The following is a 16208-nucleotide window of genomic DNA, read 5'->3' as shown; positions in this document are numbered from 1 at the left end:
GATCGCAGCTCCCCTCCGGACCGATCGGGCACGCGAGCGTGACGCCCAGGCGGGCCGCGTCGCGTCGCGCGCCGCCCCACACGGCCCCGGTGGCGCCCGCCGGCCGCTGCCCCAGATGAGCTATCTCTGTCAGCATCTGCGGCACGGGTCGCGGAGCATGCCGACGAGCCGGTACAGACCGGGGCCGCACCCGAGACACAGCGTCCCGACGGACTCGGCTCCGGTCAGAGCCACGCCGCACCCGACGGACTCGGCTCCGGTACTCCCCGCCAGTCAGGCCGCACCCGAGACACAGCAGCCCGACGGACTCGGCTGGCGGTGGCGTGCTAGACAAACATAAAGCAATACTTTGTGGCCCTGAGCCCGGGACATCGGTGTTCTTCACTACCTGTGGACTAGTTCTACTACGCACTGCTGTTCACTGAATACGATGACAAGGATAAAACAGCGCCGTAGAACGGACTCGTTCAGGGAGAATCACCGAAGTCATTGCCCCTGGGCCAAGAATAAACGGACGTTTCTTCCTCTTTGATCACGGCTTTTGGGTGAACTGATGCGCCAACCTAGCCTGATCCTGGACGCATCCTTGTTGGTTGAAATGACGATCATATAACCCAGTCTCTCGCAGAGCCAATCCGGCCGGCTAAGAGCCCCGCATGCTTAAGATCTCAGGTCAACATTTTCAAGGTCAGAGCCGAAGAATTCCTTAACACAAAGCACAAGAAATGCCACATGAAGTCGACATGATACTTGCAATGAGATGTCGTGTTCGCAAAACGGCAGGCAGCGGGCAGGCCGAACTCCATCGGCCCGGTGCCGCACCACGTGACATTGAAGCCGCCTGCTCCAATGTCCCTCAAAGCCCGACCCCAGCCGTGGGACGGGCCCAGGCACAGCAGATGGCAGAACTCAGAGATCACCAGGCGTCAGTTGATAGCACGATCCGACAGCAAAACTGGACGTCTTAACAATAGCACGGGGTTCCATTTTCCGTGCGTGTTCACATCTTCTCGCAGCCCGTACCGTCAGCAGACGCAGATGCGGGAAGTTCCACCAGACGACGCTCTCTCCAGGGATGGGCTACGTTAAAGGCAGCGGCGGCGGGCAGAGCAGAGCCCGTTCCCCCGCAACAGGCTCTGGGCACCATGCGGAATTCTCAGTGACCATGAAACTCAGCAACCCTTTGAGAAGTTCGATCCACGAGCCAGGTCGCCAGAGGACATGCTCAGAAGACGGCACTGGTGTCCCCGCTCACACTGAGGCACGCAGTAATGGATCAGCGACGAACCTAATGGAGAAGAGAAAGTTCCGGAGCTCACGGAAAAGTGCCGACAATCGATTCCATTACGAAGCCTAATGAGTGTACGGTAAGGTAGGCCGCGCCGGCTCCGGGTGCGGGGACTGCGTTCTGAGTTGGGGCACGGCCGGCCGTGCTGGTCACGCTAGCACCACAGGAGTCGACCGTAACTCACTCTGTGTCAGCGCCGGCCCAACGACCGGGCTGAGGTCAACAGTGTTGGTCAGTGTGCGCTCCGTTCTCTCCACCATCCTCGAGTCTTCGAACACCTCCACCACGTCCTTCACCTCGACGACGACACGGTCTGGCGGCGGTGCGTCCGCCGCTGGGCCCGGACCGCTGCCGGTGCGGTCCGGCCGCTCGGTCCGGGCCGCCCCGGTCCGCCGTCCCGCACCAGTCCGGTCCGCCGCCGCCGCCGCCGCCGCCGCCGCCGCGCTCGCTGTCCTGGAGGCATCCGCTGCCGGCCCGCTGTCAGGTGCGCCGCGCCGTCGTCGGGCGGCGTCCGCTGCCCGCTGCGCGCTGGTGCGTCTCTCCTCCCACTCCTCGACGATGGTCAGGCCGGGCACCACGGCGCGGCCGCGCTCGACGCCGCCCCGGCTCGCGCCGTCACCGGCCTCCGCACACGGCCGGCCGACGGCGCCGACCCTGTCGGCCAGCTCCGCCGTGCGCCGCAGCTCGGCTGAGGTCGGCCGGTGGGCGGCCGTGTTCTCCGGGCCCATGGTGGTGCCCGTGACGCACATGCAGGCGGCGCGGCCGCGGACGCCGCACTGGGCGCCGTTCTCGCCGGCGGCGATCGATACGCCGTCCGCGGCGCTGGCCGGGCGGGTCACACCGGGCCGACCTCGGCCGCCACTCAGCGCCGCTCCAGACACCACCCGAGCCGCGTGCGGCCGCACGTGCCCACCACTCGGCTTTCGCGCCGTGCGCGTGCGCCCGCTGCCGCCGCGCGTCAGGCGAGCCGACCGGCGACTGGCGGCGGCGGCGGCGGCGGCGGACCCCGCACGCGCAGCCGGGGCGGGGCCGCACCTCGGTCCGACCCGGCCGCCGCCGCCGCCGCCGGCGCCGCCGCCCGCTGCTGCCCCTGCACGGCGGAGGGGAGATGCGTCGCTTCGGCCAGTGAGCGGTCCATAGGGCGGAGAGCGGAGCGTGACGCCAGAGAAGGGACGGAGCGACACAAGAGCGGCACAGGCCGTGCCGGCGACCGGGCACGCCAAAGGGCGGTGTGTCCACTGATCAGACAGTGTTGACTGTGTTCGCCAGCGAGTGGACACTACCCGGATGATGGCTGTGACGCCTCCGCTGCTGGCCAGCCGGACACCAGCAGCGGCGCCCGGCGCGTGGCTCGCGGTCAGCCCGCCCCAGCGGGGGTGACCGCGCGCCGCTCACGACGGGCGCTGAGCTCATGACGGCGCATCGTCTGACAATCGTGACGGACAATCGTGGCCATCCCACGCAGGCCTGCAGTGGTGGGGTGCGCTTCAGTGAGGGACCCCAGTCGCTCGGAGTGCCGGGCTGGCACCCGCACGCCTCCATTGTCTGCCCTAGTGACGTCACTAGTCCATTAGCCGCCGCTGACTGCCGGGAAAGGAGCGGCTGCGGTTACTTTGTCGGCTGCGCGTGGCGGTCCCGTCCCCTGCCCGGCCGCGGCGGGCCGCCGCGTGCTGAGGGGTGCGAGCTCAGCCAACACCTCTCCCTAAGCGTGACGCGGCATAACCGGACGCGAAGGAAGGAGCCGGTGGCGGCAACATAACACGCCGACGCCGGCTCGCTGACACGACCAGCAGGGCAAACACGGCCGGCGTAGTCTGCTGCTGCGGCTGCTGCTGGAACAATACGGATCACCTGCACTGGCCGAGTCCGAGTCACCGAAAGTCATACTCGTTCCCGGGATCTGCACCGCCGAAACAGAGGCGTCGTCATCCCCTGTGATGTCGTCATCAGATGCGTGGGATGTCGTCATCAGATGCGTGGCTGGCACGGCAGTTACAACCATCTGAACGGCGCCGGACCGGAGCGATGCACGGTGGAGACTGACGAAAAGCGTCTCGCGGGCGCCAGCGCAGGGCCGTCGTCACGCGGCGCGTGGCCCGTATCGTCGCACACGTCAGCCGCCGCGCCGACGTGCGAGTACGGGACGGCGCAGCCTCTGTTCCGGAGATGTTGGCCGGCGCCCGCAGCGTGAACGACACAGACCAGCCGACCGCCCCGCCCGGGAGAGACCGGCCACGCGTGAAAAACAGCTCACCAAACAGGCCGCATCGAAGGAGACGAACGGCGCGAACACGAGCCGAGAACAGCTGGTCGCGGATCGGCGCGCGGAACGGAAACTGGGCCACGGCAGAGAACAGGCGGGAGTGCTGCTGGCACTGCCGGCCGGGCACCGTCGGACGCGGCGTGGACGATCCGAAGTCTTATCACCTCCTCCATCGCTCAACAACACGTTCCGCTACATAGCTGGAGACCTCTCGAGATAGCGTCCGATCACCGCGTATCGACACATCGACAGCATCGGGGAACCATTTGCTAGCCGACGGCCGGGCACCGATCACTCCACTTATGCGGCGGGCGGCGCGCTGGCACCGCGGCGGCCTGGCCGGCTTACCTGCCACGTCGGCGACTTCTGGCTTGTAGCAGGGCGAGGCGGGGTCGGCGCCCAGACCGAGCGGGTCTACCAGGGTCCGCACCTGCTCCAGCCGGTTCAGCTCCGAGCGACAGGTGGCCACGATACTCGACTGCGGGGTGAGCGGGGTTCGGTCAGCGCCTCACACGCGTCATCGCAGCAGGCGGAGGGCTAGAATACCCGACCGGAGGGGGGCGGAGTGCGGCCCGCAGAGCACAGTACGAAACAACATCACACAGGCCTGGCTGGACAGACGCGGGTCGGGCCGGTTCGCCAAGACCAGAGCCAGGGTACCCGATTGAGGTAAACGGGGTTCGGTCAGTACCCACACACAGCGTCAGTTGGAGGGCGAGGGTACCCAATTGTGAGATAAACGGGTTCGGTCAGTACCAACACACAGCATTAGCTGGAGGGCCAGGGTACCCAATTGTGAGGTAAGTGGGGTTCGGTCAGTATCCACACACAGCGTCAGCTGGAGGGCCAGGGTACCCAACTGTGAGATAAACGGGGTTCGGTCAGTGCCCACACACGGCATCGCAGCAGGCGGAGAGCTAAGATACCCGACTGTTACCCTGTTTACATGGGCAGCTGTGATTCGAATTGAGCCAGGGCCCGTCCTCGATCCGAACTATCCGGCCCATGTATACACTCACGCGCCGTTCCGCTGATTCGAATCGTGCGCCGGAGGAAATCCCTTCCCGTGAGAGGATCATCCGTTCAGGAAGGGATTTCGTCCGAATTATCGGCCGTCAGCTGTCTAAACAAAAAAAAGAAAAATGCCTGGCGCACGCAGTTCTGTTCATGGCCATTTCAGCTTCGTTTGGTGTTGCCGCTTTTCCACGGGTTTTTAGCTATTGCTCGAGACGGTCCAAGTCCAAGATGGTAAAGGAAAAGAGAAAGAAGGTGAAGTTGACACCATGCTGCTAAAACTACCCTTATTATTGAGGGCCTTGAGTGGCTAGCAGCACAGAAATCCTCACGTAATTTAGCCTTGCTAGGCGCGTGATCTATGCAGACAGCAGGCGTCGGCGGTGCTTGGTGTTATCTTTCCGCCTAAAGGTTAGATTAATTTACATCTGGGGCAGGCTCCCTGCTTCCAAAAGCCAAATGGAGGTAATATGGTCATTTTATATAGCTTTGACTTGTTCTCACTTTAATTTTTGGATTGCTCAAAATTCTTGCAGAGAATGCCTCCAAGTTTCTTTCATTAAGTTAATACCTAAAGGCCCCAGGAGTGTTTTTGCAGATGTTCCTTAAATTAGGATGCTGGTTGCTTGTCAGTTAAATTTGTGTGAGAAAGGTAGCTTAAAAATTGCTGCATGATATGACGGATGAACAAATATAGATCATTGCAGTCAGCTCGGAATGTGAACTTTTTTAATGGTAGGACCGAAATTGCCCAATGACGGGGTCAGAACAGCAAGAAAGCAAATGTGAACACTGGATGAAAATAGTTGTCATCATTACTCTGCTAAATCCAAGTTTGTGTGTTCCATGTGCAGGAAAACAGTGCATAAACTAACACCTAACGTGATGGCACATGCTGCATGGAGAACACGTCTGTGTTGCATATCATCACCTGTTTTTGTACTGATGATTAAATATGTCACCTTGGTGCTTTTTGTGATGGGTGTCTGCAGGCCATGAGGTAGGTACTTGAACTGTTCAACAATTCTTGCAGGGAGTACCAATAGTTTCTTGCATTAAGTGAATACATAAATGCCCCAGGATTGATTTTGCAGACATTCCTCCTGTGACTTGAACATTTGGTTGACCACCTATTGGCAGGAGGGATGTGCTGGATATTGGTGACTGGCTCGTCAAGGAAATATGAAGCTACATCACACTGGTAGACCAAATGGCAAGGAAGCGGGGGCTGGAATATTTGTTTTTGATGCGATTAGGCTGTTTGTTGCTTGTCGGTTTAGTGTGTGTGAGATAGGTAACTCAATAATTCTTGCATGATGCAAAGGATCAACAAATATAGGCAATAGATCATTGCAGTCAGTGCAGAATGTGAACTATTTTTAATGAAGGGGCCAAAATTGCCCAGTGATGGTTCCAAAATGTCAAGAAAGCAAATGTGAGCACTGGATAAAAATAGCTGTCATCAGTACTCTGTCAAATCCAGGTTTGTGCATTTCATGTGGAAGAAAACAGTGCATAAACTAAGTAAACCTAACATAATGCCACATGAGGTGCAGAGAACATCTGTGGTGCACATCATTACCTGTTTTTGTACTGGTGAGTAAATATGTTACCTTGGTGCTTTTTTGTGACATGTATCTTTGCAAACCATGAGGTGGATAATTGAGCTGTTATAATTAATCATTTGTTATGAATTTTGAGCCCAGATTGCATTTGTCATGACAGCTCTGGGGCTGGTTCACATGTTATGATCTTTGGACTGTGCGAACACAGCTGTTTGTGCCACCTAGCCATCAGTCCATATCAGCCAATGCTGTTGACTGCAAGGATATCAAAGCAGTATTTCAACCCTAGTATGTCAAGAAAGCAAATAGCTGCATTCTGACTTGCCAGTCCATGCCAAGTCTAAATGGCAATGCTGCCCTCAGGTACTGATGATGCATTGGATGGGGAAAGACAACATAGTTACACAATTTTTGCCACTAACTATATAGCATTCATGAGTCATTTCTGTAGCTTAGCTCACTGTTGCAGGCTGCTCATAAATGCATTAGTGTGGGAGTAGGTAATGTGTTTCTTGGGCTGCGCAAAGTAGATGACATGATGCTGGGTGGCATACTGATATGAGTGTGGTAAGTTTGTGAGTGTCGTTGGCCAATACAAGAAAATACTGATTTCCTGCTAGCCAAAGTTTCCCGCTAGTAAAAATTTGCATATAACACTGTTTATGTGACAGATTTGGCAGTGCTGACTGCGCAACTCTTGTGTTTCAAGTGCTATGGCTTGTGCTGTAGCTATAAAGCCTATGAGTCCCGCACAGATCATTTTTCCAACGGAGTCCATCTTCCTCCTCGCCCTCAAAGCTGTCTCGCGCCCACCATGGCCCGTGACATTCGCCATCCATACGCAGAGTACCTGCTTTTTTCTTCTTGTTTTGTTCAGTTCGCCTCAAAAGCGCAGTTTTCGCCCATAATGCGTTCCTTGATTCGAACTAAGCGGGATCGAACTATCGACCGTTAATCCGACGTAAAGCCGGTTTCGCCCATGTAAACGCCCCTCGCCGAGAGGGTTAACGTCGCATGATCCGTTCCGATCTTAATTCGAATTATCCTCGGCTGCCCATGTAAACCGGGTATGTGAGGTAAACGGGGTTCGATCAGTACCCCACACACGACATCGCAGCAGGCGGAGGGTACCGGGCCGGGGGGGAGACGGTCCGCAGAGCACAGCACGCAAACAACACCGCACAGGCTCGACTAGACGCGGGCCGGGCCGGCTCGCCAAGACACGCCAACATCCGGGCATCACTTGGCACCAGGCCACGCGGCCACCAAAGGAGCGCCGCTACATAAACAAGACGACATGTCTTAACGGGTGGCATGCAAAAGTGTGCGAAAGTGCAAGCTTTTGGGAGAGCACGACACCTCTAGCGGTTGATTTCAGGTTCCGAGTTTTAAAAAAATAGTTTTGTGATTTTGGCGCTCATTCAAAGGTAGACGGCGCTTGCCGCTGACTTCGGCCAGCTTTGGGGCTTCGGCAATGCCCGTTTGGTCTCTATAGCACCCTTGGCTGACGGTCTCCACCCTTGGCTGACGCATTTTCGGCACGCTAGAAGGCAATTAGTGGAAATCAATCCGACGAAGTTGTACACGCACAAGAGCATTATAGATCGAAAGCGGAAACGATGAAAAACAATTAGTTAATTACGGAATAATGCGTACTCAATTATCCCAGGAATGCTAATTACTTAAGTCGCTAAACACTGTCCTCAAGCAACGCAGGTTGTTTTGAACAGCCTGGGACAGCTGGCATTCATCCACGCCTGCTGCGGGCGAAACTACGTCCACTAGATCTGAATGGAGTTTGCAATTCAAATCAGCCTTTCCCCGGCCGTCGATGAAGCGGTCCGTGACACTTTCAATGGACTGGCCCACGGCCGCCGATGGAGATGCCCGAGACACGTGTGACGGACTGGCCCCCGGCCGCCGATGGAGAAATGCGTGCATGGACCGGCCCCCAGCAGCCGATGAAGCGGCCCGTGACAAAGGCGATGGACCGGCCCCCGACCGTCCCGCCAACGGAGCACCCGCCGCCTAACAGCTCTCGCCTCGCGTGACGTTTCTCGGCGCCGCCTCGATCGGCCCAGTCATCAAGCGTTTCGCCGCCGTCGTACAGTCATCAACCGGCACGCCAGGCCAGACGACAGCGGCCAGTCTCGCCCCCCCCCCCCCCCTCCCCCCGATCCTCGCCGTCCGCTGAGCCGCGATGAGCGGCGCTGAGCGGCAGTACTGGCACGGCGTACGGCCGGGATCGCTCCGCCCCGGCGGCGAAGGCGGCGACAGTGACGCGCCGGCCGCCGCACGCGATCCCCGGGCTCTGTTTACAGCGGCGGCGGCGGCACCGGCGTCCGGCGCGGCGCCGGCGTCGGCGCCGGCCGCCGGCACCCCTGCGGCGGTTCCGGCTGTCGCCACGCCGGAGCCCCAGCGCGCAAACGGAATGGGGAGGGGCCGGGCGGTCCTCTCAGAGCGCCACAGCGCCATAAGGACATGCTACTACTACAGCTGCAGCAGCAGCAGCAGCAGCAGCGCCAGGTCACTCCACGAAACGAGCCCAGCCGGACGGCTCGGCCCGACCTGGACACCACATGAAGCCGATGGAACGAACGGAGCCGATGGAACGAACGGCCACGGATCCCAACCGGGCTTTCCTTCTACAGTCGGCAAACACGCACAGCACAGTGGGGTGCCTTGACGGAGGCAGACGACCTCCCGCTGAGCGTGTCCACAGCTCCCAGGGGGCGCCAGATGAGAGATGGCCCAGAGCAGAGCACCGGCTGGCCGCGCGGAGCGCTCTCCCGGCGTCCCGCGGAGGCGCGGCCGGCCGGTGCGCGCGCCGCCACCTTCTTCCCTCCCCCCTCCCATCCCCGAGGTCACCACCACTCACGATCTGCACAGGAAGCGCGCCAATTGAGAGCGCCAACCGACGCCGGGCAGGCAGGACCGTGGCGTCCTCTCACACGCTCCGACAAGAGAACGCCTCACGCGCGCGCGCGCCGTCTGACCACGGCCGGTGGACCAGCCGGGCCGGCCGCCGACACACCTGGCCCGTGTAGGATCACCACCGACTGACGTGCCGCCCCGGGCACCCGCGCACCGCACTGGGCAGCACTCCACGCCACAAGCCGGCCCGCTCCGCTCCACCTTGCGCTCCACTATCACTGGCGCGCGGCGGCCAGGCGCTGGCGGAGCCCCTCTCTGCGGCGGCCGACTGACCGGCGGCGGGGCGGGCGGTCGCAGGTGGGCAGCGGCCCCAGCGGACGGTGACCTTCAGCGCTCGCTGCACCCGCCCGCCCAGCCGGCCGCCCCCGTCCGGCCGGCCGCCGGCGGCCCACGCAGTCGCGCGCGACTGCAGCGATGGCAGAGGCATCTAGCCGCGGAAACAGACAATACTGTTTCATCTGCATAAGCCAGGTGTCTTGACAAAGAAAGCTATGTGGTATCAAGATGGATTATATGCGTACATGTAGTACGTGGTATCAAGGACTATGAACTATGTAGAATCGCGGAATGCATAGCATCATCACTTAGGTTCACATTCATGAAGTCAATTTATTACAGTGACCAGATACTAACCATCTTCTGGATTCTAGACAATATAATGTAAAACACGACATGATTTGACGATTATGGTGTCTACGGTCGACGCCCCAGCCGCATAAGTAGCAAAAAACACCCCTATTCTGAATAACTGTGTGAGCTTAAAGGGAATGTTCCACATGCCAAAATGTGTTTAAAAAATGGAATGTTCCACACAATATTAAAGGGAATGTCCCACATAATATATGTCATGACATAATGGCCAATGCATTCTGCCAATAAAAAACTAAATCTCTACAACGTTAGCTTTATTTTAGCAGATTTCTTAGCGCATTTGCAGAGCGAACAATGACCATGAAACGTTATGAAACGTTCCGGTACATGTCATTTATTTCTCACCGCTTCATGTTTTTGGAGGCAAAACATAACTCAAGTACTAAATTTATAGCGGGATAATGCTGCTGCATCGCCGTAAAATTTATCGTTACTCAATCACACAAAGTGGTTTCTGGGCACTCGGGGTTGGCCGGTCTTTCCTGGACCTTTGAATCTTATCGAATGCTGCCAAAAATCAAACTAAATCTAGCCGGAGACTGCCTGGTAGGTTCCATGGTGCGCGTGGCCAGTTCAAGGCATATCTTTACATAGTTATCCATATTTGGAGTGAAGCCTATGATAGCCAATATCTGGTTGCAGCTAGCAAATATTTGCGCCCCGTCAAATTGAGTGTGTGAACATGTGGACCCTCAAATACGAATGTTGATGGCTAAGCTTTGATCTGGCCATTGGCCGTCAGTCCCGGGGTGCCATGCGAGCCGCCCCCTCCCCCCCCCCCTCTGGACCGACGACGAAGCAGTCATTGTCATCGTCACATCTGGAAGGTGCAGGTGGCCTGCCTCTTGCCTCTACTGAGTCCGGCGATGAGTACACGGGTCGACCGGCTCCCCACGCCCGCCGGCCACACAGAGCGCTAAAGATATACCTGAACTCGTCAGACAATTCAGTGCATTACATGTCTCTGGCCCACTCTAACCCCAGTCTGTCGTTCATGGCTATGGCCAATTACAGTCAGCCAGCTGCATGGGGACAACCCGGCCGTTGTGGTGCTTCCATAGCAGGATTAAGCCACAGGGCACCGCGCCACCAGCCACCGTCGGGGCCCACCGCCCCATACCCAGGCAGCCGTGCTCGGACAGCAGCCCGGTACGAAGCCGGCCGGCGACGGCAGCTCTCCACATAAGAGGCTGCCCAGCCGTTCTGCCGCTCACCATAGAGGCTGCGTACGCCTCTCGCAGGCCGACGGCCCGCGTGCCCCCCCCCCCCCCCCTACAGCCGCAGGGCGGCGGCGCGGTCACCCCGCATGCGGCGAACATCCGAGGTCACCAGGGACATTCGCCGTGCCCCGCAGTGCTGTTTCCAGCCTCCGCCACCACACGCGCCTGCTCCACAGAGAAGCCGGGGCCTCGCCAGGGCCGAGGCGCCCGGCCCCTGGCGGTGAGGTACTCACATAGGTGGCGTCCGAGTCGGCGGCGCGCCGCTCCAGCTCGGTCTGCACCACGGCCAGGTTCCGGCACGACTCGGCCAGGATGGCCTGCACGCCGTCACCGTCCGAGTCACTGTCCAGGGAGTCGCTCAACGCCCGCGGCTGAAAGCAGACGTGGAGTCAAGCTAAGGGGATGGGTTGCCGACCCACAACATCTGTCACAACCATCCTGGTCAAGGGCTAAACAGCCCTTTGACGGGCGAAATGATGCGTTGGAACACAGAAATAAAGAAGCGCAGCGTTGTTTAAATGATAACCATCATGCCTTGAGCTGGCGCCGCTGACAGAGCATATCAGTAATGGTTGCAGAACAAGTTATTGACAAACCCGAAAGGATGACCAGTTCAATAGCTATACGATAAACATGCATCCAAAACGACACATCTCAGTGGCAGACATGACAAACGGCGCTGACGCCTGCCACGACATGCTCAGTGCGGCACTGACGCCTGCCACGACATGCTCAGTGCGGCACTGACGCCTGCCACGACAGGTTCAGTCCGGCGCTGGCGCCTGTCACAACAGGCTCAGCGCGGCAGTAGCGCCTGCCACGACATGCTCAGTGCGGCACTGATGCCTGCCACGACAGGCTTAGTCCGGCACTGACACCGGCCACGACAAGCTCAATCCGGCGCTGGCGCCTGCCACGACAAGCTCAGTCCGGCGCTGACGCCAATCACGGCAGGCGTAGTACAGCACTGGCGCCTGCCACGACAGGCACAGTCCGGTGCTGACGCCTGCCACGACAGGCTCAGTCCGTCGCTGACACCAATCACGGCAGGCGTAGTGCAGCACTGGCGCCTGCCACGACAGGCACAGTCCGGTGCTGACGCCTGCCACGACAGGCTCAGTCCGGCGCTGGCGCCCGCCATGGCAGGAAGTGTGCCGTATCTGCCCCCTCTCTCCACCTTCCCGCCTTTCTCACCTTCCGGCGGCTCCTCTTGAGCGGCGAGCGCGGCGGGCCGCGCGCGCTGCTGACCTGCGATGAGGCGCAGTCCGAATGCGAGTCAATGTATTTGCGGTAGTCGTCGCAGTCGAGCAGGCGCAGCACGGCGTCGCGGTCCACCGAGCCCTCGGAGCCCACTTCTGTTACCTCCTTCAGCTCCTAAAAACGAGCCGGCCGCTCAGCTCACCACCTCAGCCACCGCCACCACACCACACTGAACGAGCCGGCCGCTCAGCTCACCACCTCAGCCACCGCCGCCACACCACACTGAAGCAGCCGGCCGCTCAGCTCACCACCTCAGCCACCGCCGCCACACCACACTGAACGAGCCGGCCGCTCAGCTCACCACCTCAGCCACCGCCGCCACACCACACTGAAGCAGCGCGGAGTCGTCGCGTCACGTGGGCGCGCGACGCTTCAGCCGTCTCCAGATTTAGCCCGGCGCTCCTGATTTATCGCAGTTGCCAGCTAACGAACTCTCGGCGGCGGCCGCCTACCGACCCATGGAGGCGGTCGAACACGACGCCACAGCAGTGACGCGGGAGGAGCGGCGCCCGGCGCCGGGCACGCAAGGCACTCACGTGGAACAGACTGAGTAGGACCAGCACGGCGGCTGTCATCGCTCCCGCCGCACGACGCGACACGACACGGCGCGACACGGTACGACGCGGCACGGCGGTACAGCACGCATCTCTCCCCTGGTGCATAGCACGCGGCGCAATAGCGTGGCGGGGGCGGGGCGTCGCCGGCGCCATCGATCGTTCCCAGCGCAGGGGCGCAGCCAGGGCCGCCGCTACCGGGGGGTGCCAGCGGGGAGTGGCGCAGCGCGGGGAGCGGTCACACGCGGTGCCGTCCGGTCCTGCTCGGAAGATTGGCCCGAAGCAGCTTCCGCCGCGACCCGCCCCTGCCCTGACGCGGTGATCATGATCGGCGCGGCGCTCGCCCGGACATCAGCTACGGTCAAGAAGACCTGGCGCGACGGACAACCGTAGCGGCCCGACAGCCGGAGCGGGCGCCGCGCGGGCGCGACCACGGCACGACGGCGGTTTACTCGAGCTCCCCGGATATTGGAGAATCTACGGCGCCCTCAGGAGAAAGGCCCAGGTGCAGTGAGTACTCAGGTCGAGTCGAGTCCTCTGACAGTCCTTCACGCCCAGTATTTGAGAAACCCACGAGTGTTTACGATACACACCACTGTCAAATCAAGGTTTGTGTGCACAGCACAGGGTCCGGACAACGCTGATCGACCATGAAGTCCACACCGCGACGCCAGGCGCAAACGCCACGGCGGAGGCGACTACACGCAGAGTCAGCCAAGGCGACTACACGCAGAGTCAGCCGAGGCGACTACACGCAGAGTCAGCCGAGGCGACTATACGCAGAGTCAGCCGAGGCGACTACACGCAGAGTCAGCCGAGGCGACTACGCACGGAGTGCGTCGGCTCTGGGGCGACAGCTCAAACCGAAGGGCTGCTCTCCGCGTGGGGCGCGATGCACAGGCGTTTTGCAACTGTCTGCACACCCCACACTTTTACCCGAAGAGGACTGACGTTTCGCTAATTTAAAAGAATTACAACAGGACAGGACATCAATCTTGACAGGACGACGTAAAGTGGCCAGTGCCCGGAAGAGCGTCGGGAAGCGAGGGCTCAGCCACGAGACTGCCAAAGTGTTAGACCGCCTGTCAGTCGCCGTACAAACACCAGGCACGTGTTGCGCATCAAGGCAGATTTAATTCACCGTCTGCTCCGGTGATAGCTGAGCTCAGTGTACTTTACTGCGCTGGTTTGTGCATCGTGCCTTGGTTGCGGTGTCGCAATTACGAGCTTTTCTCCCCAATACAATTTTGTATTTCTTTGACTTAGGTTCGAAAAAAGCATTTCGGGACGTAGCCGCGATAATGTAACTGGACTGATAACCAAACTGAACTGAACAAGCAGAGAGAAGGGCCAGCCCCAGTGATCGGCTCAACGCGGCGAGGGTCGCCCCGGCCGGTCACAGGCCCGCGGGAGGTACCGACCGCCCACGGGCTGGGTCACGCGGCCGGCGGGGGACGGCCAGCCGCCACCACAGACCGGGTCAGAACGGACTGACCACAACGCGGGCGCATCTGACCACCAGGCGGCGGCAGGGACAAGTGTCGTCTACTAGCGCGTCGGGAACCGATCGCCGCGTGAATGTGATGCCGTGTCGTTTTATCCAACACTAAGCATGTGGATCGCCGTATGACGCCCAGGCGCCGGGGACACGCCTGACGGACCAGATAGAACACCAGCTGTGTGTGACGACGGTCAGATACGTCCGCGGTTTGTTCAGGTACCATCCATACGGTGTGGACTTTACAGCAACAGGAATCGGCATGGCTTAAACGGGAGGCAGTGATCCGCTCGCATTAATTGTCGGCCCCGGGTATGACTGAGACGGTACAGCTCTGCATGACACGAAACGTTAGTCTGCTTCATTGCACGTAGAAACACAATGTCTGTGTTTCCTATATAATTTACGACATGTTTGTGGTTTTAATGAAAGGCATTCATAAAGTGTTTTAATGCAAAAATATTTCCCTGTTGCATTAAACACAACTATGTGTATTACACAAAACATCATTGTGTTCGCCAAGAATGACAGAAGAGCAGCTGGGTCGACGCATATGACGACACCAAGGATCGCATCAGATACTAGTGTTATAATATCTCCCCAGGCCTTTCAGGCAGTCGGAAAGCCAAGGCAACATCACAGACGGGCGGCCCATGCCACGGTCATCGGCATCACCGACGGGCATGGCATGCAACGGACCACGCTGCTGATACCATGCTGGAGGTGACCTCCAGAAGTATACCCACCGGTGCACCCCACCCGGCTCCCGAACTTCCACCGCACCGGTGGCGCCACCTACCTGGTATGGGTCCCAGGCCTGCTCGGAGAAGGAGCCGACCTCGTCGGCCTGCGGCGGGCCGCCGTGGCGGGGTGAGGAGCCCTCGGAGGCCGTGCGCGGCGACACCTCCACCAGGGTGGCCTCGGTGGCGCACGACAGCAGCGAGCTGCGGTGTAGCTCTGTCGGCCGACGCCAGACCACCGTCAGCGGACGGCGCAGGGACGCGACGGGCGTACACGCCAGCGCACGCTCAGGGAAACGGATAGCGCTCCCATAACGGATACTGCATCATACCTCTGCGAGCTCCCGCAGCGTCCCCCAGAGGTACCAACCCCCGGCAAACAAGTAAACAACGCATGATATGCGTTGCCTTGGAGCATTACCCCACAGACATGATATCCTATGCCTTGGAACTCTGACGGAACGACAGGTCGAACACAAAGCGAAAAGGAGTGTGTGACACATTAGAAAAGATTAGTTAGATTTATAACTACGTACGATATGGTTCTGATACACAGAGACCACACAGTCAAGCATAAACAACACATGATATGCGTTGCCTTGGAGCATTACCCCACAGACATGATATCCTATGCCTTGGAACTCTGACGGAACGACAGGTCGAACACAAAGCGAAAAGGAGTGTGTGACACATTAGAAAAGATTAGTTAGATTTATAACTACGCACGATATGGTTCTGATACACAGAGACCACACAGTCAAGCATAAATACAGAGATGAATGCAGATGCATCGTGAGCTGACAGACTTTAACTCCCGGCAATAAAAGGCAGGGGGTGCTGGCGCGCCGACGGCCGACGCCATCTCGCCACTGCTGCCGAGGCTTGACCGACGGCGGTACTGACCGGCGGCGGGCAGGGTGGCGCCGTTCCGGCCGCGCTCGCCGTCACTGCCGGAGGAGCGGAGGCTGCGCCGGCGCCGGTGCACGGGCGAGCCGGCCGCACCGCCGGCCTCGCTGCCCGAGCTGTGCGCCGCCGTCGGACGCAGCGGCCGCGAGCGGCGCCGGCCCGACCAGAACGGCGAGTCGAACGACACCGAGCTCGGTAGCCTCTTGGGGATGGCGCCGGCCGACACGGTGGTGTTGCTCGAGCTGTCGACACACAGGCGTCAGATCAGCCGACAGGGCGTCAGACTATCCGGCAGGGCGTCAGATCAGCCGGCAG

General features: G+C 59.6%; 1 protein-coding gene across 1 annotated transcript in view; it reads right to left on the bottom strand.

The window, feature by feature from the left end:
- The window catches only part of LOC119094294 (uncharacterized), a gene marked incomplete in the record, with an annotated part of 147999 nt that overhangs the window by 20891 nt on the left and 110900 nt on the right, over nt 1-16208 (bottom strand). Inside the window, 6 exon segments of the mRNA XM_037217367.1 lie at nt 1473-1601; nt 3900-4029; nt 11169-11306; nt 12130-12309; nt 15047-15191; nt 15995-16135. Coding sequence (XP_037073262.1) covers nt 1473-1601; nt 3900-4029; nt 11169-11306; nt 12130-12309; nt 15047-15191; nt 15995-16135 — 863 coding nt within the window.

The sequence above is a fragment of the Pollicipes pollicipes genome, unplaced genomic scaffold (assembly GCF_011947565.3).
Source record: "Pollicipes pollicipes isolate AB1234 unplaced genomic scaffold, Ppol_2.1 Scaffold_4002;HRSCAF=4701_pilon_pilon_pilon, whole genome shotgun sequence".
In the NCBI taxonomy this organism is placed as follows: Eukaryota; Metazoa; Arthropoda; class Thecostraca; order Pollicipedomorpha; family Pollicipedidae; genus Pollicipes; species Pollicipes pollicipes.
Note: the sequence above shows the minus strand (reverse complement) of the source record. Positions and strands in the feature narration are given on the sequence as shown.